Source organism: Macaca thibetana, chromosome X, assembly GCF_024542745.1.
Source record: "Macaca thibetana thibetana isolate TM-01 chromosome X, ASM2454274v1, whole genome shotgun sequence".
Classification (NCBI taxonomy): Eukaryota; Metazoa; Chordata; class Mammalia; order Primates; family Cercopithecidae; genus Macaca; species Macaca thibetana.
In genome coordinates this window covers 114,888,708-114,911,008 of record NC_065598.1, presented here as the reverse complement: position 1 = coordinate 114,911,008, position 22,301 = coordinate 114,888,708, and the positions used below count along the sequence as shown (strand labels likewise).

Here is a 22,301-nt window from a genome sequence, read left to right as displayed (position 1 = left end):
TACTTTTTTTCTGATCTAGTGGGGGTAGCCTGGGCTGGAGGATTCACTTCCAAGATACCTTTTCCACTCACATGCTGGGTGCCCTAGTGCTCCTTGGCCTTTCACTCCCTCTCCTTACATGGCATCTCATCCTACAGGGCCGCTTTATGTGGCTTGGCCTTCTCACAGCAATGGTGCTCTTGGGGTAGATGACTGCTTATGTGGTGACTGGCCTGATCATGTGTTCCAAGAGACAGGAACTGGAAGCTGCCAGTCTCTTAAGACCTGGGCCCTGAAACTGGCAGCACCAGGATCAGCTTCCTGGGGGTGGTCGTGCAGTTGCACAGGGCTCTGCGCTTAGCTTGATACTCTGATTTTGCGATCTTGAAATTTCTTTTTTTTTTTTTTTTTTTTTTTTTTGAGATGGAGCCTCATTGTGTCGCTCAGGCTGGAGAGCAACGGTGCCATCTCGGCTCACTGCAACCTCCGCCTCCTGGGTTCAAGCTATTCTCCTGCCTCAGCTTCCCAAGTAGCTGGGATTACAGATGCATACCACTATGTCCGGCTAATTTTTTGTATTTTTAGTAGAGACAGGATTTCACCATGTTGGCCAGGCTGGTCTCAAACTCCTGACCTCAAGTGATCCACCCGCCTCGGCCTCCCAAAGTGCTGGGATTATAGGCATGAGCCACCACGCCCGGTCTTTCTTGAAATTCTTAATTTCTTTTTTTTTTTTTTTTTTTTTTTTTTTTTTGAGACGGAGTCTTGCTCTGTAGCCCGGGCTGGAGTGCAGTGGCCGGATCTCAGCTCACTGCAAGCTCCGCCTCCCGGGTTTAGGCCATTCTCCTGCCTCAGCCTCCTGAGTAGCTGGGACTACAGGCGCCCGCCACCTCGCCCGGCTAGTTTTTTGTATTTTTAGTAGAGACGGGGTTTCACGGTGTTAGCCAGGATGGTCTCGATCTCCTGACCTCGTGATCCGCCCGTCTCGGCCTCCCAAAGTGCTGGGATTACAGGCTTGAGCCACCGCGCCCGGCCGAAATTCTTAATTTCTTAAAAGGGGTCTCACATTTTCAGTTTGGGCTCCACAAATTACGTAGCTGGTCCCACCCAGACTGGGTTATCTCTTTTCCTATACTTTTTTGGTCTAAGCAGTTCCAGAACCCATCCAGATTCAAGGGAAAGTGTGATAGAGGCCACCTCTCAATGGGAAGAGTATCAAAGGACTCGTGGTCATCTTTAATCCATCACAGCATGGTATGGGATAGGAGAAAGAGCACTGGAATCAAGAAGTCTGAGGCTTAGTCCCAGTTTTACAGCTATAACTAGCCTGCCACTAACAAGCCACCACAGCTTTGGGGACCTGTTTACTTCCGTTTGAAATGAGGAAGTTGGACTTGATCGCTAACCTCTAAAATCATGAACCTATAATGCCACATTTGTAACTGTCTAATGTACGTCTAACATGGTGTTCATTAGAAAAACTGTTTCCAGGCCGGGGGCGGTGGCTCAGGCCTGTAATCCCAGCACTTTGGAAGACCGAGGTGGGTGGATCGCTTGAGGTCAGGAGTTGGAGACCAGCCTGATCAACATGGTGAAACCCCGTCTCTACTAAAATTATAAAACTTAGCCAGGCATGGTGGCAGGCGCCTGTAATCCCAGCTACTTGGGAGGCTGAGGCAGAAGAATCGCTTGAACCCAGGAAATAGAGGTTGCAGTGAGCTGAGATCACTCCACCGCATTCTAGCCTGGTGACAAAGTGAGACTCTGTCTCAAAAAAAAAAGGAAAGAAAAAAGAAAAATTGTTTCCACAGGGTTCTCCAGAGGAAGAAGGGCATGGGAAAACGGAAAGCAAATGAATACAAAAAACACAACTATTAGTTAAATCAGAAAGCCTGCGGATCTAAATTCAAGGTCAGCTGCCTCCAACTCCCACTTGTTCATTCTCAAACACCCGTTTCAGACTATGAGGCAGATACACAGTGTTGGCTACTGGGTGCTGGGTGCTGGGCTGCAGCAGTGAACCACATCCACAGGCCCACATCTTCTTGGACTCCCAGCCTACAGGGAGGCAGATGACAGTGCAGACACAGCTCCTAGTGCGGAGGGCCGTGGCAAGGAAGGCACTAGGGTCTTGGGAACCTGTCCCGAACACAGGAGGGGCTGAGGAAGAGCAAGCTGAGCCCTGGAGGCCCACAAGGAGTTAGGTTTTGTGGCTGAGGCTGCCGGGTGGAACGTTCATGTCCTATGCAGAGGAAACAGACTGTGAAAAGGCCCAGTCAAGAGAAAGCTGGGAGATCGGGAACTGAAAGTTACTGCATGGCAGGAGTGTAGAAAGGGGATGTATTCATGGGTGAGGAAAGAGGATGCGAACAGGAAGTAGTGATGAGGAATGAGGCTGGAGAGGTAAGCAGATGCCAGATCACGAGGAGCCTCTTAAGTATTGAGTGAGAGCTTCAATTCTATCCTGAGGTCAAGAGAAACATTAAAGAGTTCAAAGGTAAACAGTGGCCTATCAGGTTTGGGTTTAAGAAATCGTCAAGATTAGTAGGCTGGGCGTGGTAGCTCATGCCAGTAATCCCAGCACTTTGGGAGGCTGAGGCAGGCAGATCACCTGAGGTCAGGAGTTCAAGACCAGCCCGGCCAACATGGTGAAACCCCATCTCTACTAAAAACACAAAAATTAGCTGGGCTTGGTGGCACATGCCCGTAATCCCAGCTATTCAGGAGGCTGAGGCAAGAGAATCACTTGAACCTGGGAGGCGGAGGTTGCAGTGAGCCAAGATCCTGCCACTGCACTGCAGCCTGGGTGACAGAGCAATACGAAAGACAGAGGAGTCAACGCGGGTAGCTGGATCACAGGTATGTGCCACCACGCCCAGCTAATTTTTGTATCATTAGTAGAGACGGGGTTTCGCCACGTTGGCCAAGCTGGTCTCGAACTTCTGACCTCAGGTGATCCCCCCGCCTTGACCTCCCAAAGTCCTGGGATTACAGGTGTGAGCCACCACACCCTTTCTGGAAGCAATTGCTCTGGGATGATGGAGGCAGAAGCCAGAATACAGAAAGTTAAAGACTGAAGAAAAGGTAAGGAAATTGAAATGATGTGGTGAGGAGACCTCTCAGTAGACAGGCTTTACTGTGAAGAGAAGAGGCACAAGTTTGAGCCAGAAGGTTAGGGAAGACTTGTGCTCTTTTGTCACCCAAAGTGACACTCCTACTAATGACTTACTAAATGTCTGTTGTACATGGACACATATAGGGGAACAACACACACTGGGGCTTATCAGAGAGTGGAGGGTGGGAGGAGGGAGAGGATCAGGAAAAATAAATAATGGGGGCCAGGCCCAGTGGTTCACATCTGCAATCCCAGCACTTTGGGAGGCCAAGGCAGGGAGATCACTGGAGGTCAGCTGTTCGAGACCAGCCTGGCCAACATGGTGAAACCCCATCTCCACTAAAAATACAAAAATTAGCCGGGAATAGTTCCAGCTACTCGGGGAGGCTGAGGCAGGAGAATCACTTGAACCTGGGAGGCGGAGGTTGCAGTTGAGCTGAGATAGAGCCACTGCACTCCAGCCTGGGTGACAGAACAAGACTCCGTCTCTAAATAAATAATGGGTACTAGGCTTAATACCTGAGTGAGGAAATAATCTGTACAACAAACCCCCATGACACGTTTACCTGTGTAACAAACCCACACATGTACACCTGAACTTAAAAGTTAAAATAGGCCAGGCACGGTGGCTCATGCCTGTAATCCCAGCACTTTCAGAGGCCAAGGCGGGTGGATCATGAGGTCAACAGATTGAGACCACCCTGGTCAAATGGTGAAATGTGTCTTTACTAAAAATACAAAAATTAGCTGGGCGTAGTGGCACACGCCTGTAGCCCCGTGTGTCCAGAATTTATTCCTTCTGGTGGGTTCTTGGTCTTGCTGACTTCAAGAATGAAGCCGCAGACCCTCCGGTGAGTGTTACAGCTTTTAAAGATGGTGTGTCCCAGAGTTTGTTCCTTCAGATGTTCAGCTGTGTCCAGTTTCTTCCTTCCAGTGGGTTCGTGGTCTTGCTGACTTCAGGAATGAAGCCACAGATCCTTATGGTGAGCGTTACAGCTCATAAAGGTAGTGTGGACCCAAAAAGTGAGCAGCAGCAAGATTTATTGTGAAGAGTGAAGGAACAAAGCTCCCACTGCACGGAAGAGGACCCCAGCGGGTTGTTGGGGCTGGCGCCAGTGGCCAGCTTTTATTCCCTTATTTGGCCCCACCCACATCCTGCTGACTGGTCCATTTTACAGAGTGTTGATTGGTCCGTTTTTACAGAGTGCTGACTGGTGCATTTACAAACCTTTAGCTAGACACAGAGTGCTAACTGGTGCGTTTACAAACTTTTAGCTAGACACAGAGTGCTGATTGGTACATTTACAAACCCTTAGCTAGACAGAAAAGTTCTGCAAATCCCCACTCCACCCGGGAAGTCCAGCTGGCTTCACCTCACACTAGCTACTGGGGAGGCTGAGGCAGGAGAATCGCTTGAACCCTGGAGGCGGAGGTTGCTGGGAGCCAAGCTGAGATCACACCACTACACTCCAGCCTGGCAACAGAGCGAGACTCCATCTCAAAAAAAAAAAAAAAAAAAAAAAAAAAAAAAAAAAGATACAGGAGAAGACGATTGATGTCAGTAAACCCTGAGAGGAGAGGGGGTTGAGAGCATGAGCGATATCCTGAAAGAGGACAGGCATGCTCCTTTGTCAGAAGGAAGGGAAGGAGGGAAGATGGGGAGTCTTGGTGTGGAATATTTGTTATGTTGGCTGGGGTTAGGGGGCATTCCTATAGATGAATAGGGCCAGGAGATGAAGGACTCCTTTGATTCTCTTCAGAGGATTTCAGGTTTAGCTCTGGCTCCAGTTTATGACTTTATCTGAAAACAGTATCTAACATATTTAATATTTGGTGGGCACTTACTAAGTTGCTGCTTTTACTTCCCTGAGTGAAGAACAAGGTACCTTTGCTGATTGCAATTATGTCTGTCTTAGTCCATTTTTGTGTTGCTATAAACAAATACTTATAGGCCAGGCGTGGTGACTCACGCCTGTAATGCCAGCACTTTGGGAGTCCGAGGCGGGTGGATCACTTGAGGTCAGGAATTCGAGACCAGCCTGGCCAACATGGTGAAACCCCGTCTCTACTAAAAATACAAAAATTAGCCAGGCATGGTGGTGCAAGCCTGAAATCCTAGCTACTCGGGAGGCTGAGGCAGGAGAATCCCTTGAACCCGGGAGGCAGAGGTTGCAGTGAGCTGAGATCACACCACTGCACTCCATCCTGGGCAACAGAGCAAGACTCTGTCTCAAAAATTAATAAATACTTGGGGGGCCAGGCACAGTGGCTCATGCCTGCAATCCCAGCACTTTGGGAGGCCAAGGGAAGAGGATTGCTTGAGCCCAGGAGTTCGTGACCAGGCTGGGCAATATAGGGAGACAATGTTTCTATTAAAAAAAAAAAAAATTTTTTTTTTGAAAGAAATATCTCGGCCGGGCGCGGTGGCTCAAGCCTGTAATCCCAGCACTTTGGGAGGCCGAGACGGGCGGATCACGAGGTCAGGAGATCGAGACCATCCTGGCTAACACGGTGAAACCCCGTCTCTACTACAAAATACAAAAAAACTAGCCGGGCGAGGTGGCGGGCGCCTGTAGTCCCAGCTACTCGGGAGGCTGAGGCAGGAGAATGGCATAAACCTGGGAGACAGAGCTTGCAGTGAGCTGAGATCCGGCCACTGTACTCCAGCCTGGGTGACAGAGCGAGACTCCGTCTCAAAAAAAAAAAAAAAAAAAAAGAAAGAAAGAAATATCTCATCTTTGGCCACATTTAAAAAAAAGAAAAGAAAAGAAAAGAAAGAAAGAATTGGGGGAAAAGAAATACGTGAGGCTAGATAACTTACAAAGGAAAGAGGTTTATTTAGCTCATGGTTCTGCAGGCTGTACAAGAAGCACGGCACCAGTATCTGCTTCTGGTGAAGGCCTCAGGCTGCTTCCAATCATGGTGGAAGGCACAGGGGAACAGGCATCACATGGTGATAGAGGAAGGAAGATAGAAAGGAGGGAGGTGTCAGGTTTTTTTTCAACAATCAGTTCTCAGCCGGCCACAGTGGCTCACGCTTGTGAGGTGGGTGGATCACCTGAGGTCAGGAGTTCGAGACCAGCCTGACCAACATGGTGATACCCTGTCTCTACTGAAAATACAGAAATTAGCCAGGCATGGTGACACGTGCCTGTAATCCTAGCTACTCAGGGGGCTGAGGCAGGAGGATCGCTTGAACCCAGGAAGCGGAGGTTGCAGTGAGCCGAGATTTTGCCACTGCCCTCCAGCCTGGGTGACAGAGCGAGACTCTGTCTCAAAAAGAAAAACAAAACAAAACAAAACAAAAATCAGTTCTCACAGGGACTAATAGAGTGAGAACTCACCCTTTACTGTAAAGATGGCACCAAGCCCTTGGTGAGGGGTTCACCCCGATGACCCAGAAACCTCCTTTTAGGCCCCACCTCCAACATTGTGAGTCAAATTTCAACATGAGGTTTAGAGGGGACAAATATCCAAACTCTATCATTCTGCTCCTGGCCCCCCAAATCTTATGTCCTTCTCTCATGCAAAATACAATCATCCCCCCGAATAGTTCCCAAGTCCAGCATTAACTCCAAAAGTCCGAAGTCTCATCTGAGACTCAGGACAAGTTCCTTCCCACTGTGAGCCTGTAAAATCAAAAAATCAGGCTGGGCGCAGTGGCTCACGCCTGTAATCTCAGCACTTTGGGAGTCCGAGGCAGGTGAATCACCTGAGGTCGGGAGTTCAAGACCAGCCTGGCCAACATGGTGAAACTCCGTCTCTACTAAAAATACAAAAATTAGCTGGGCATTGTGGCGCGTGCCTGTTATCCCAGCCACTGGGGAAGCAGAGGCAGGAGAATCGCTTGAACCCGGGAGATGCAGGTTGCAGTGAGCTGAGACCGCGCCACTGCACTCCAGCCTGGGCGACAGGGTGAGACTCCATCTCAAAAAAAAATAAAAAAATCAAAATCAAGGTATTTACTTCTGAGACACAGTGGTAGAACAGACATTGGGTAAATACTCCCATTCCAAAAGGGAAATATCCCCAAAAGCAAGGGGTAACAGACCCCACACAAGTTCAAAACACAGTAGGGCAGACATAAGTCTTTTTTTTTTTTTTTTTTTTTGAGACAAGGTCTTGCTCTGTCACTCAGTCTGGAGTGCAGTGGTATGATCATGGCTCATTGCAGCCTCAACCTCCTGGGCTCAAGCAATCCCCCCGCCTCACCTCCTGAGTACATGAGACTACGGTCTTGCACCACCATGCCAGGCTAATCTTCTAATTTTGTATAGAGACGAGGTCTCACTGTGTTGCCCAGGCTGCTCTCAAACTCCTGGGCTCCCGCAACCGTCCTGCCTTGGCCAGCCATTAAATCTTCAAGTTCCAAAATGATCTCCCTTGACTCCATGTCCCCTCATCCTGGGCACATTGGTACAAGGGGTGGGCCGCCAAGGCCTTGAGCAGCCCCATCCCCATGGCTATGCTGGGAGCAGCCCATGTAGCTGCTCTCATGGATTAGAGTCCAATGCCACAGGCTTTTCGAGGTTGAGGATGCGTGCTGCTGGTGGCTGCACTATTCTGTGGTCTCGAGGGTGGTGGCCCTGCTTCCACAGCTCAACTAGCCCCTGGTAGGGATTCTTGTGGGGGCACTACCCCTGCAGCACACTTCTACCTGGGCATCTAGGCTTTCCCATACTTCCTCTGTAATCTAGGTGGAAGTTGCCAAGCCTTCAATTACTCTCACATTCTGCAAGTCTGCAGACTTAGCACCATGTGGAAGCCCCAAGGCTTATGGCCTTGGGAGCAGCAGCCAGAGCAGTACCTGAGGCCCTTTGAGACTGGGCTGGAGCTAGAGCAGTAGGGATGCAGGTCAGTGGTACCCCAGGCCTGGCACCCTATTTCCTTCCCTTCCACGCCCCCCCTCCAAAAAAAAGCAAAACCCATTCTGTCCTCCTATGCCTGTGGCCTTAGTGAACTTTTTTTTTTTTTTTTTTTTTTGAGATGGAGTCTCGCTCTGTCGCCCAGGCTGGAGTGCAGTGGTGCTATCTTGGCTCACTGCAACCTCTGCCTCCCAGATTCAAGCAATTCTCATGCCTCAGAGCCTCCCAAGTAACTGAGACTACAGGCACACACCACCACGCCTAATTTTTTTTATATTTTTAGTAGAGACGGGATTTCACCATGTTGGCCAGGCTGGTCTCAAACTCCTGACCTCAGCGATCCACCTTTTGAGACAGAGTCTTGCTCTGTCACCCAGGCTGGAGTGCAGTGGTGCAATCTCAGCTCACTGCAACCTCTGCCTCCCGGGTTCAAGAGATCCTCCTGCCTAAGCCTCCTGAGTCGCTGAGATTACAGGCACCCGTCACCATGCCCAAATAATATTTGCATTTTTAGTAGCGACGAAGTTTCACCATGTTGGCCAGGCTGGTCTTGAACCTCTGACTCCAGATGATCTGCCCACCTCAGCCTCCCAGAGTGCAGGGATTACACACGTGAGCCACTGCGCCGGCCTGCCCTTAGTGATCTATAAAATGCCTTCAGGGCCTTTTCCCATCCTCTTGACTATTAGCACTTGGATCCCTTTTAGCCATGCTAAGCACTTCAGCAAGTGGTTGTTATGTCAAAAGTAAAAATATATAGCTTGTGAAGAACATCAGCAGAGGAACCAACATCTCCTTTGAGGAACAGTCACTCCTCTGGCACAGATGGAAAATAACTTGCAATAAATGCAAACTCATTTTAAAGCTGACATAATGCAGGTAAACCACAAGATACCTCCTGGACTACCCTAGCAGATAATGTAGTTTCACCACAAGAACCTGCTGAGCCCCTTAGGATTCTTTCAAACAGCCGTTATTTCCTATTCCCTGTGTGTCACCCAGTGTGCCAGATGTTGCACATACATTATCTTGAATGCTCAGAACAAACCTGCAAAAAAGATTCTGTTGGTCCCATTTCACAGATGAGGAAATTGCCACTCAGAGAGGCCAGCACGTAGCTCAGGGTCATGAATTGGGAGCTAGGATTTGAACCCAGGCAAGGCTGAGAGCTTTCCACCACACCAGTGGCTTTGAATTTTACTCCAGGGGCCATGGTGTAGGACTGTCTGTCTAGAAAAGAGGCAGGGTGTGGGGAGATTTACACACGAGGATTCTAGGTGAGCTTCATTAGAACAAAGACTTTGGAGGAGAAAAAAAAGAGAAGTTTCAAAGGCACTGCCCTCACAGGGATCTTTGAACTTCTTGGGGTGAAGAATGACTATTTTTCTTAGAGACAGGGTCTTGCTCTGTTGCCCAGGCTGTAGTGCCATGACACGACCATGGTTCACTGCAGCCTCTACTTCCTGGGCTCAGGTGACCCTCCCACCTCAGACTCCCAAGTAGCTGGGACTACAGGCAAACAGCAACTATAGGCATACAGCCTTGCTAGTATGACTTTTCTGAAAGCATTGCTCTAGAAGTGTTTTGCTTTTGCGATGCATTTGCCCCCAGTTTTCTCCCCTGGCACATTCATCCTCCAGGTGACTGCCAGAGTGATCTTCCAAAATCTCATCATGCTACTCCTCTGCTTAGAAACCTTCCATGACTCCCAACTACCTTTTGGCTAAACTTCATGAACCTCTTTTAGCATGACCTTCGAGACTCTTGGTGATCTGGACCCCCTTCCACTTCTCCAGCCTTGCCATTAACCTCTCCCCAGCTTCCACCCTCCTGCCAAACCCGCTGCCTTTATAGTGTCTGGTACTTGCCACACTCAACGGTCAACTCGCACTCAGCCCTCCAGCCTCAGATCAGGCACCACCTTCCTCCACGAAAGCCTTTTCTATTCCTCTCGACTTGGATCCGGCCCTGCCTCCTGTGCTCCCTCAGCACCCCCTCCCCCTGATCCATCACAGCCCTGCTTCTGTCTCCTCTTCTTGCTTGGCTCCCCTGCTAGAATGAAGTCTTGCATCATCTGCTGAACTCCACTTTGCTCCCCTGGAAAGAGGTTTCTCGGGGAATTTGCTCTTTCTCTTGGGGTAAGCATACCAGTCTTGCCTCAAAAAGCATACCAGAAATGCCAACGGCTTGATGTGAGGCACGGAGAGCTTTCAGCATGGGAGTTTGTCCCCTGCAGCCAAACCTCAATTTTACATGGAGGAGGTAGGCTAGGCAGTATCACATGATGAGAAAAATCTGTGGGGAAGAGTAGCTGACTACAGGAAAACTATGGAAAACCGTTTTCGAATCTTCCAGCTAACTTGGTTTTCATTTTGGAAGGAGGAGGGTGAACGCTTGTCTCAGGCCCCCAGATCTGCTAACAGTTAAGATGCTTAGGTTCATACTTTTCCTATAAAGAGGGGACTAATGTGATAAGTGGCCTGTGAATGCTCAGCACACACCAATCTTCCTTCCAAGCCAGGAGCCTGCAGAATCAGCAGAAAGCCCTGCCCTGACAGCCTTCCCCAAGCCCAACCCACCTTGGCAGCTGTCAAGGGGGAGGTTGTGGAACAGAAACCACGGTCCTGCATCAGTTGGCCTCTTCGCATCTATAAAATGGGCACAGGGGTGGAGAGGGTTAATGCCAGATGCCAATGCCAATTGCCAGAATTTAGGAACTGTTAGCCCTCCCTCCTTCAATTGCTCAAGAAGTTCATTTAGAAAAGACAAAGGAAGGCCAGGCACAGTGGCTCATGCCTGTAATCCCAGCACTTTGGGAGGCCAAGGTCGGGGGATGACTTGAACCCAGGAGTTCAAGAACAGCTTAAGAAACATAGCAAGACCCTGTCTGTACAGACAAAAAAAAAAAAAAAAAAAAAAAAGTAGCTGAGCATGGCGACATGTGCCTGTAGTCCCAACTACTTGGGAGGCTGAGGCAGGAGGTTCACTGAAGCCCAGGTGTTTGAGGCTGCAGTGAGCTATGATCGTGCCACTGTACTCCAGACTGGGTAAGAGTGAGAGATGCCATCTCAAAAATAAAAAATAAAGGAAAGTAGGAAAGTTTTGAGCATAGAGGCAACAGGGCCACCAGGCAGAGATGGAAACATGGATGGATGGGCTCAGGGTGGCGTTTCTGGGCTGTTTGTTAGTGGTGACTTTTTCTCCCTGGTGTTCACGGACTGGGATGAGAGGGCTGGGGAATGCGACAGTCCATTGCAAGGGCTACCCAAACCGTCAGGGATACAGTGCTATTTTTAAAATGCACTGTTCTCCAAGGCAGCATGGGTCTGTAGCCAGCAACTGCTTTCCTGGCCTTTCAGGCTGAGTCAACCCTCCTGTAGTCTTATTTAATTCATGCCATTTCTGAATGGGAGCAATTTTGCAAGCTACAATTTATGCATTAAACTTAACTTTTTAAAAAGAATTTTTACGTGTGAAATATATATATATATATAGAGAGAGAGATAGGGTCCTACTCTTGTCACCCAGGCTGGAGTGCAGTGGAATGCTTTACTCACTGCAGCCTCCACCTCCCAGGCTCAAGCAATCCTTCCACCTCAGCCTCCCTAGTAGCTGGGACTACAGGCCTGCACCACTACACCTGGCTAATTTTTGTATATTTTTGTAGAGACGGGGTCTCCCTATATTGCCCAGGCTGGTCCAGAACTCCTGGGCCCAAAGGATACTCCCGCCTCAACCTCCCAATATGCTGGGATTACAGGCATGAGCCACTGTGCCCAGCCTTAAACTTAATTTTTTAAATGCTGCTGAGCAGGCGCGATGGCTCATGTCTGTAATCCCAGCACTTTGGGAGGCCGAGGCAGGGGAGCACTTGAGGTTAGGAGTTTGAGATCAGCCTGGCCAACATGGTGAAACCCCGTCATTACTACAAATACAAAAATTAGCCAGGCGTGGTGGTGCACGTTTGTAATCCCAGCTACTTGGGAGGCTGGGGTAGGAAAATCGCTTGAACCCAGGAGGCAGAGGTTGCAGTGAGCCTAGATCACACCATTGCACTCCAGCCTGGGCGACAGAGCAAGACTCTGTCTCAAAAAACAATAATAGTGGCCGGGCACGGTGGCTCACACCTGTAATCCCAGCACTTTGGGAGGCCGAGGCGGGTGGATCACGAGGTCAGGAGATCGAGAACATCCTGGCAAACATGGTGAAACCCCGTCTCTATTAAAAATACAAAAAATTAGCCAGGCGTGGTGGCGGGCGCCTGTAGTTCCAGCTATTCAGGAGGCTGAGGCAGGAGAATGGCGCGAACCTGGGAGGCGGAGCTTGCAGTGAGCCGAGATCGCGCCCCTGCACTCCAGCCTGGGCGACAGAGTGAGACTCCGTCTCAAAAAAAAAAATAATAATAGTAACAATAAATACATGCTGCTGGCCAGGCGTGGTGGCTCATGCCTGTAATCCCAGCACTTTGGGAGGCTGAGGCAGGTGGATCACTAGGTCAGGAGTTCGAGACCAGCCCAGCCAACATAGTGAAACCCCATCTCTACTAAAAATACAAAAAAAAAAAATATATATCGCTGGGCGTGGTGGTGGACGCCTGTAGCTATTTGGGAGGCTGAGGCAGGAGAATTGCTTGAACCCAGGAGGCAAAGGTTGCAATGAATCAAGATTGCATCACTGCACTCCATTTCATAAATAAATAAATAAATAAATAAATAAATAAATGCTGCTGAAAAGCTGAAGAAAGCCCCATCTTGGAAAAAAAAAAGTGCCCATGGGTGTGTCTCATTAGAGGCCACAAATCAAGGTAAATTACATGACTCATCGTGGAAATATCAGAAATGTAAATTTGGAAACTTTTGCCTTTTACCCCCTAACCCAAGGCCCCTATAGGACAACTCTTCTAGGATGAGGCTGGTGCCTGAGGCCAGACCATCAAGGAGCTCAGGACAGAGGTGAACTGTGTGTTTCTCCTCAGATCCAAGGGGGAAATAGCTTCTTCCCTGCACAGCTCTGGCCATTTGTTCTGAGAAGGAGGCCCAAAGCCTGCCCTGGAGCACGAGATCATGGCCACGGGTGGGTGACCTCTACCCTGCAAACATATGCAGCTTCTTCCTTTGTGGTTAGTAAGGGAGGTGGGGGAAAACACTAAAAGGACAGCCTTGTCATGTGAAAAGAACACATATTCCACTTTAATATACATAAGAAGTCACCTGTGATACATGAGAAAAAGTACCAGTTAAGGCTTGGTCGTCTCAGGAGGAGGTTGTCAGAGGCTGACTCTACCCGCACCCCAAGACCCCATTAATGGCCGAGCCAGGCCGGCAGAGTGAGGCATTTTCTCTGCATTGGTGGTATGCAATTTTAACTCATTCTTCTAGAGAATGTTTCCTAATAAACCCTGCGCGTCGGCCTGCCCAGAAATGGCCACTGGAAGCTTAACTTGCCCTCTCCCAAGCAAGACCACGATCCCTTCTCCCAACTCCTTAGTCGTGTAGCTTTGGAACTCGGAGCCAGGCCAGCTTGGTCCTTCACTCTCTCTTGGTGAGGTGGTGCCCAAGTCCCCAGGTCCTCCAGGCCGGTGGTTACAGGAGACCTGAGACAAGTACCTGAGTTGGACCCCGACATGTTCTGTTCCTTGCAGGCCCAAGCAGCGTCCAAGGCGCCTCTCCTTCGGTGGAACCCGGGACAACCCAGGACCTAGCCATCGCCACAGCGTCGCGGCCCCTCCTAGCTCTCCAGTCTCTGTCCCTGTCAACGGTCCTGGAATGAGGGGAACAGATGGCGGAAAAGGACATGCATTTGCGCCACCCGGCTGCCCGCGGTGTCCTTCGCCTTGGTCCGCGACGCCGCCGCTCTTCTGCTTGTCTCCACAGCCGTCGCGCCCACTGCGCTCGCGGCCCTCCACGCAGTGGTGCCGCTGCTGTTGTTGTTCAGGTTGGTGCACCCGCTGCCGCTCTCCATCTCCCATTCCTCAGCTCCCGACAGCTCCCGCAACCTCCAAGGCGCGTCGGGCCGCAGGTAGTGGCAGGCCCGGTGGCCGCTGTGGTCGCGGCGCGTAGCGTCGGCACCCAGGGCGCCCACCAGCACCTTGATGACCATGTCGTGGCCCTGAAGGGCCGCCAGGTGGAGGGGCGTGAGGCCGCCGCTGCCTGGGGCGCTCACGTCGAGCCGCAGCCCCCGGCGTAGGGCGAAGTCGTGTACTAGAATGAGCTCCTCGTGGCGCCCGTGCTTGGCCAGCCAGTGCAGAACCGAGTAGCCGGTGATCGGGTCGCCCCGCAGCAGCAGCTCCGGCTCAGCCTCCAGCAGCTCCCGCAGCACCTCATAGCGGCCCTCGGCGGCCGCCAGAATCCACGCGTGCTCCCGCGGTTCCAGGCACAGCCTGCTGCTGCCCGGCCCGCTGGGCCCGCCCAGCTCCTCGGCGCGCTCCTCCGACAGCCACCCGGCAGGAGCCGCCCGCTGCAGCCCCAGCAGTTCCCGCAGCGCTACCCGCCGGCGCCCTGAGCCCGCTCCAGAGTGCATCAGCGTGCCTGGGAAGGGGGGCTCCCGGGAAGCAGTGGCTGCGGCTTTGCCCCAGTACCTGCCCAGGCTACCAGTGTCCGCTCTCGAGGGGCGGGGCTGCGGGGCGCACCGCAGGCTCTGCGCGGTCGGCGCGAGAGAGGCCGTGGGTGCCCGGTTCGTGGCCCCTCCGGGCTGGGCCATGGTCTTGCAAGCTGCCGCCGCGGACGTCCCAGTGTCCAGTGTTCGCTGCCCTTCTCGGGCCCCAACGGGAGAGGAACTGGCGCTGGCGTTGGGGAAGGAAGCGGCTTGAGCAATTGGGTTCAGAGGGAGGGAGCAAAGGAGAGGAGGAGGAGGAGGGAGGGAGCTAGGGGAGGGCCCCCGCTCAGGCCTTGGGGGCCGTGGAGGGGTTTGAGCTCCAGCCAAGCCCCCAGGGCAAGCTCAGCTCCAGCGCCCTGGGTACCGCCGTCTCTGCAGCTCCCCCGGGTCGCGGGCGGTCCCACCCCAAACGGCCAGGTGAGCTCTGCAGCCCCGCCTCCAGCACCGAGGGGCGGGCGCGAGGACGGGCTGGGAGCTCGCCTGTGGCCCTGGAAGCCCCGGTTCTCAGCATCCCAGCCGCTGCTAGGGTGTAGAGGCTCGAGGGCGCCCCTTCCGCAGCGGGCCGAGCTCGGCTTCCAGCCATGGCCTCCCAAAGCGCGGTCCTGGAGCTCCGAGGCTCTGGCTCCCCGCCCCCTTCCTTCGCCCTTCCCTCTTATCTCTTCAGGAGTCTCCCTGCACTTTGTCCCGGAGTTGCCTTTGTCCCGCGCCTAGCATTCACGCAGGCAGCTCGACTGCCCCTTGTGACTGGCTCGTCTGCCTGCCTTGCGCTTTTTGCGGCCTTGACCTTCCCCGCGGCGCCCGGGGCTGCCCAGGATTCCAGCAGAGAAGCCCAAGACCGGGGTCCAGGCTGACGCTCTTCCAGGGAACTGGGGTGGGATATTCCCCTTCTGCACCGCCCTCTCTGTCCAGCTCTCCACCCTCTTCCCTCCCGTCAATTTTCCCAGGTTGGCTTGGAGAAGCAGCTACAGGTGAATCTGAGCTGGAGCCACGGGAGCGCCCTGTTCTCTTTAGAGATGCATCCCTGCTCTCTCCCCAGGACCCCGCTTTCTGCAAATTCAAAGCTTAGGAGCTTTTTAAAAAAAGGATATTTTTTCTTTTTTACTGCTAATACCAGCGTACTCTTTGCTCTTCCCTTCCCTTAGTAAATGGTAGTTCTTGCCTCCACACCCCCACCATGTTAAAGAGCTCAGTCAGTGAGCAACGGGGAGCCAGAGAAGATTGTTGAGCCAGGGAGAGACACAGCCATGATGGAGGTTGTGTTAAAAAGGTGATTTGGGAGGTGCAGAGGCAGGAAGTCGGAAGACTGTTCCAGCAGTCTAGGCCAAGGGGGATGGAGGCTCAGGCCAAGTCAGCCCACTCCCCCGGGGCTACCTGTGGCAGCAGTGACAGAAGGTGTCAGAAGCTTTTCTTTCTTGGCCCTCACGTGTTTGGAACAAGTCCTAAATATCTAGAGCTTTCCTTCAGAACAGCTTATACATTTGTAATTTGGTTTTGAACATTTACTATGTGCCAGGCACTGTGCTCGTTGCGTTATATATGTTAACTCTTTTAATCCTCCCAATGACCTCAAGTGCTAGGAGTCATTACTGTCCCCAGTTTGCAGAGAGGTTAGGCTACTTGCTCAAGGTCACCCAGCAGGAAGTGGCAGAGCAGGTCTGTGCGACACCATAGCCTTTGTTCTGGTACACAGGAACTGGCATTCAAGCCTGGCTTATCAACTGCAAATCACATACAAGCCCCAAATTCCAGCCAAAAGGATAGACTTGTAACGTGAGCGTATCTATAACTTACACTCCTCTGCCTGGAAGAGCTTCTGTGTAGTGAAGTTCTTTTCTTTCAAGGTTGCGCTTAGTTTCCACCTCCAGCAAGCCTCCTCTGATTATCCCAGCCTAAAGTGATCCCTCTCTTTCCCCAGCCCTGTGTTTCTGCTACTTCTTTGGCACCCAGACTGCCATGTGTTACATCTCTCTCCCATTGCTCTCACATGCCAATCAAACTAGAAACTCTTGGACAGCTATGTCATACTGTCCTTGTGCACCTAGTAGTTACCCAAGAAATATTTGTTACCTTGTTCTGGTTTGGCAGCCTGGGAAAACGTGATTGTGTGTGTGTATGTTGGGGGTGGGGGACGTGTATCCACAGCCAGCACCTCAGTGCCTGCTCCCACATCCCTGCCCCAGACTCCAATCTGCAGGACATCAAAAGCAACTCATAGATTTGGTCAATTCATTTTTTAAAAAAGGGATTCAGTGGCTTATTCACTGAGTTGACTGGCCAAAGCCACCACCTCCTGGCCTCCGGTGACTTCTCAGAGACCAGGCCTAGGCCCAGAATGGGCCCCAAGCTTTCAGGCTTTCATTTTCAAAATGAATCCTGACTGACAAGCAGCTACTTCCGTTGCTCTGGAGACTCCTCTCCGCAACCCCAAATCTGTAAACACCAAACCGCACACATGCACACACACACTTCTAGAATATGCAAACAGCTGCAGCAATATTTTTTTTTAGTCAAAATGCCAGCATGGAGAATGCAGGATGGAAGAATGGTTGGACTATTAATTTTCCTCACCACTAAGCAGGCAACTCTCTTCCCTATCAGCATGAATAATATCTCTGTTTCCAGTTCAAAGATTGCAAAGGCAGCCGCCTGACCAGTGCCACAGACCCATGATACATGTGCCCTTGCTTAACTCTGCTGCTAGAGACCAAAGCCATGGTGCCTCCTTTGCAACTTGTTTCATCTTTCATTAGCAAGTGCTTTCTACCCTAGGTCACCAGCTGCACACACCACTCCCCAGAACCGCAACACCCATCTCTATTTTAGTAGAGAGGATATCTGGAATTTGGTAGCAGGGAGTAGGGTAGAAGGAGTGGAAGACAGAAGGGAGAGTACCCACCCACCTAAAATTAACACGCCAGTTATGTGAAACATCTGCTACCCCTCCAAGGGAGTGGGGCAAAACCCCTCAAGCCCTGGGAAATGACTTTCCAAAAAGCTGGAGGTAGAGTAGATATTTGCATTGCAAATTGTAGTAATACTGATGCCTTTTCCAAATAGCAGCCTCTCTAATATATTTGCGGGTTTATTTACTAGATCTTGGACTATTAGAACTAGAAGGGATCAGCCGGTCGCGGTGGCTCATGCCTGTAATCCCAGCACTCTGGGAGGCCGAGGTGGGTGGATCATGAAGTCAGGAGATCGAGACCATCCTGGCTAACGTGGTGAAACCCCGTCTCTACTAAAAATACAAAAAAAATTAGCCAGGCGCGGTGGCGCAAGTAGTCCCAGCTACTTGGGAGGCGGAGGCAGGAGAATGGCGTGAACCCGGGAGGCGGAGCTTGCAGTGAGCCAAGATCGCGCCACTGCACTCCAGCCTGGGTGACAGAGCGAGACTCTGTCTCAAAAAAAAAAAAAAAAAAAAGAACTAGAAGAGATCTTAATGTTTCATTGGCCTTTATTTTCCAGATGAGGTTTAACTAACTCAGGGAGCATGGCAGAAGGCAGAGGAACAGAGAAGCTGATGTGTTAGGCATACGTTGAAAATCTATCTTGATGAAGAGAGCAGCTCAGAAATCTTAGTGGATGTCAGCAGGAAATCATAGTTGATCTGCAAAAATTTAATTTACATGCAACTTCTCAGAAACATGCCCCTTGGGTGAAGCCAAAGGCTCGTGTATCCTTGGGCTCTCAGTGGAGTTTGCCAGGGGGGCTTATGGATTCAGAAAAATCCAGAAGTGCAAAACAGTTGAGAGGCAGATGTGTGGAATATGGGAAGTAAAGTTCCTCAGGCGTCCATAACCCTTGGTCATGGAGGGAATGGGGAACATTCTTTTTTTTTTTTTTATCCTTTCTTTTTTTTTTTTGAGACGGAGTCTCCATCTATTGCCTAGGCTGGAGTGCAGTGTGGTGTGATCTCGGCTCACTGCAACCTTCGCCTCTCCAGTTCAAGCGATTCTAATGCCTCAGCCTCCTGAGTAGCTGGGATTACAGACGTGCACCACCAAGCTCAGTTAAATTTTGTATTTTCAGTAGAGACGGGGTTTTACCATGTTGACAAGGCTGATCTCGAACTTCCGGCCCCAAGTTATCCACCCACCTTGGCCTCCCACCACACCCAGTGGCGTGAGCCACCACACCCAGCTGGAACATTGTTGAGGTTCCAGATATAGAATGTAAATTTCCTTTCCTCCAAAGACCTGTGCTGATATCATCATGGTTCTCAATGAAAAAGCCGTGAGAGAGAGAGAGAGCTCCTTTCTCTCTATTTGCATGGAATGTGTGTGCAAGAATGGATGTTTGAGTGGTATGTGTGTGTACCCGGCATCACTGTCTCTGGTTGTGTGTATCAGTGTATGTGTCTGTGTGTATGTACACTGCCAAACATCACTTTCCCCTTCCCAAATGTCAGACCTTTACACGAGATCTCATTTTGAATCCCTTTTCCTTAGACTATGGAACAAGTCATATTTGGTAAACACTTTAAAAATTATTTCCTAGTACTTTGGAATTACCCACATCGTTCCACCCCCCGCCCAATCCTGCAGTAAGACCTGATGTAACCAGTTAAAAAAAAGAACTTACAATCTTATTTTGAGAGCTTACTGAGCTTGGAAGAGTAGAAAGTGGTAGAACCAAGTTGACATGTGTGAGCCATGAGACCAGGGCTTCTAAAAATGACCAAGGAGAAAGGGGGTGGGCAGGGAGCAGGAAGAAATCTGTAGGCCTGAGTGGAAGCAGGAAACCTGCCTAAACTCAAGCTGGAATGGCTTAATTGGAACCCGAGAGTCAAGCATGGGCTTTGAAGTGTGAAGGGAAAAAAATTTCCATTACACATTTTATTGATACTGAGATTAAAAGAATGCCACATCCTGTAACAGACTTAGGGTATTACCATATGGAGACACATGAGGGCGCTCTGACCAACTAGCAACTGAGAAAAGTAGAAAGGCTGTGTCTGTTTCAACCTGTAGGCAAGGAAAGAGGCACGGCAGGCCTTTTAATTTTTTTTTTTTTTAAGGACAGGGTCTTGCTATGTTGCCCAGGCTGGTCTTGAACTCCTAGGGTCAAGTGATCCTCCCACCTTAGCCTCCCAAAGTGTTGGGATTATAGGTGTGAGCTACCATGCCCAGCAACAGGCCCTTTTATTTTGTTTTGAGACAGTCTCTGTCACCCAGGCTGGAATGCAGTGGCACGATCTCGGCTCACTGCAACCTCTGCCTCCCAGGTTCAAGCGATTCTTGTGCCTCAGCCTCCCGAATAGCTGGGACTACAGGTAGGTACCACCACACCCGGCTAATTTTTGTATTTTTAGTAAAGACAGCATTCCCCTGGTTTGGCCAGGCTGGTCTTGAACTCCTGGCCTCAAGTGATCCACCCACCTCGGCCTCCCAAAGTGCTGGAGTTACAGGCTTGAGCTACCTCCTACCTCGCCCAGCAATAAACCCTTTGTTTATATGAATTAAGGCTTGTACCTTGCAGCAGGCCCTTGGCCCTTAAGTAGTTCCTGGGAAGAAGGTACTAGCCCTAGGGGTGAGGGGGCTGGCGTCATCTTGAAAGGAATGTGAACCATCAGGAGAGAGAGGGAGGCCAGTGAGCAGTACAAAGTGGTTCCTTCCTTACTTTATCAGTTGGCTTCTGTCATATGTAAGGCTTGGAATCATAATCTCTTAGTTTTCAGAGTGCTTTCATATTTTTAGTTATCTCTTTGACCCAGACAGCAAGCTTGTGAGATATGTAGAAAAGACAGTATTTATATGCAATTCACACACAAGGCTGAGGGAGGTTAAGTGGCCTGCCCAGAGTCCCACGGCTCGAAAGTGGTAGAGCAGGGTCTGTGCTCATGCCTGTTTCATGCTGCCATACTGTACATTTGGATACGGAGGACAGGAACAGCTCTTAATAAAATTGTGCAGTGGGTAAATGTTGTCCTTGGTGCCTTCGGCCATCCATTTCTGACATCCAGGCATCCTGTACCCCAGATCACCTATCGTAGCACTCTCTAATAACAGTGATTACAGCTGCCTACTGCTCATTAAGCACTTAGGTGACTGGTGACTTATGTCCTGTGCCAAGCATTAAATATGCATTTTCATACATGAATGGTCACAGCAGAACTATTTACAATAGCCAAAAGGTGGAAACAATCCCTATGTCCATAGTATATCCATACCATGGAATGTTATTTGGCCATACAAAGGAATGAAATAAGCCGGGCACAGTGGCTCACGCCTGTAATCCCAGCACTTTGAGAGGCCGAGTTGGGCAGATCACCTGAGATCAGGAGTTCGAGACCAGCCTGGCCAACATGGTGAAACCCTGTCTTTACTAAAAAAAAAAAAAAAAATACAAAAATTGCCAGACGCGGTGGCTCACACTGGTAATCCCAGCACTTTGGGAGGCCGAGGTGGGTGGATCACCTGAGGTCAGGAGTTTGAGACCAGCCTGGCCAATACGGTAAAACACTGTCTCTACTAAAACTACAAAAATTAGCCGGGCGTGGTGATGTGTGCCTGTAGTCCCAGCCACTCCGGAGGCTGAGACAGGAGAATTGCTTGAACCTGGGAGGCGAAGGTTGCAGTGAGCCAAGATTGTACCACTGCATTCCAGCCTTGCGACAGAACGAGACTCTGTCTCTAAAACAACAACAACAACAAAACCCAAAAATTAGCTGGGCGTGGTGGTGGGCACCTGTAATCCCACCTACTTGGGAGGCTGAGGCATGAGAATTGCTTGAACCCTGGAGGCGGAGGTTGCAGTCAGCCGAGATTGTGCCACTGCCCTCCAGCCTGGGCGATAAAGCGAAACTCAGTCTCAAAAAAAAAAAAAAACAAGGAACGAAATAACTGACACATGCTACAACATGGAGGAACATGGAAAATATTATGCTAAGTGAAAGAAGCCAGACACAAAAGACTCTTCTGATTCCTATATGAGATGTCCAGATGAGGCAAAACCATACAAACAGAAAGTAGGTCAGTGGTTGTCAAGGCAGGCATGAGGGGAGAGGGAGAATTAGACAGGGATTGCTAATGGGTATGGGTTTCTTTGGGGGTGCTGAAAATATTCTGGAATTAGATAGTGGTGATGGTTGCACAGGCTTGTGAATATACTAAAAACCACTGAAATGTACACTTTAAAATGGTGAATTGCTGGGCATGGTGGCTCATGACTGTAATCCCAGCATGTTGGGAGGCCGAAGCGGGCAGATCACCTGAGGTCAGGAGTTCAAGAGCAGCCTGGCCAACATGATAAAGCCCCGTCTCTACTAAAAATACAAAATTAGCCGGGCATGGTGGCGCATGCCTCTAATCCCAGCTACTCGGAAGGCTGAGGCAGGAGAATTGCTTGAACCCAAGAGGTGGAGGTAGCTGTGGGCCAAGATCGTACCACTGCACTCCAGCCTGGGCAACAAGAGTGAAACTTAGTCTCAAAAAAAAAAAAAAAAAAAAAAAAAAGGTGAATTATATGGTATGTGAATTATATCTCAGTAAAGCTGTTGCCAAAAAGTGCATTATCTCCCTTGATCTTTACAACAACTCTAAGAGACTAATGAGAAACTGAGGCCCAATGAAGTTAATTGACCACGTTCACACAGCTATTAATTGGCAGGAAACCCAACCAGCTTCAACTGATTCCAAGGCTCATACTTTTAACCATCATGTTACACTGGGTCTAATGCATCCCTCACTTACATAGAGGATGTTGTAAAAGCCAACACTCATTGAGGGCTTAATATGTGCCAAACACTA

The 22,301-nt window shown here is 50.3% G+C and overlaps 3 protein-coding genes across 3 annotated transcripts in view; 1 reads left to right on the top strand and 2 right to left on the bottom strand.

Moving 5' to 3' along the window:
• NDUFA1 (NADH:ubiquinone oxidoreductase subunit A1) overlaps nucleotides 1–22,301 on the bottom strand; it is a 970,503-nt gene that overhangs the window by 119,173 nt on the left and 829,029 nt on the right. The gene's annotated exons all lie outside the window — the stretch shown is intronic.
• The window catches only part of SEPTIN6 (septin 6), a 313,664-nt gene that overhangs the window by 149,451 nt on the left and 141,912 nt on the right, over nucleotides 1–22,301 (top strand). The window lies entirely within an intron of this gene.
• On the bottom strand, nucleotides 13,122–15,051 carry SOWAHD (sosondowah ankyrin repeat domain family member D). Its single transcript, XM_050776130.1, has one exon. The coding sequence runs from the start codon at nucleotides 14,656–14,658 to the stop codon at nucleotides 13,711–13,713; it is 948 nt and encodes a 315-aa protein (XP_050632087.1). The 5' UTR covers nucleotides 14,659–15,051; the 3' UTR covers nucleotides 13,122–13,710.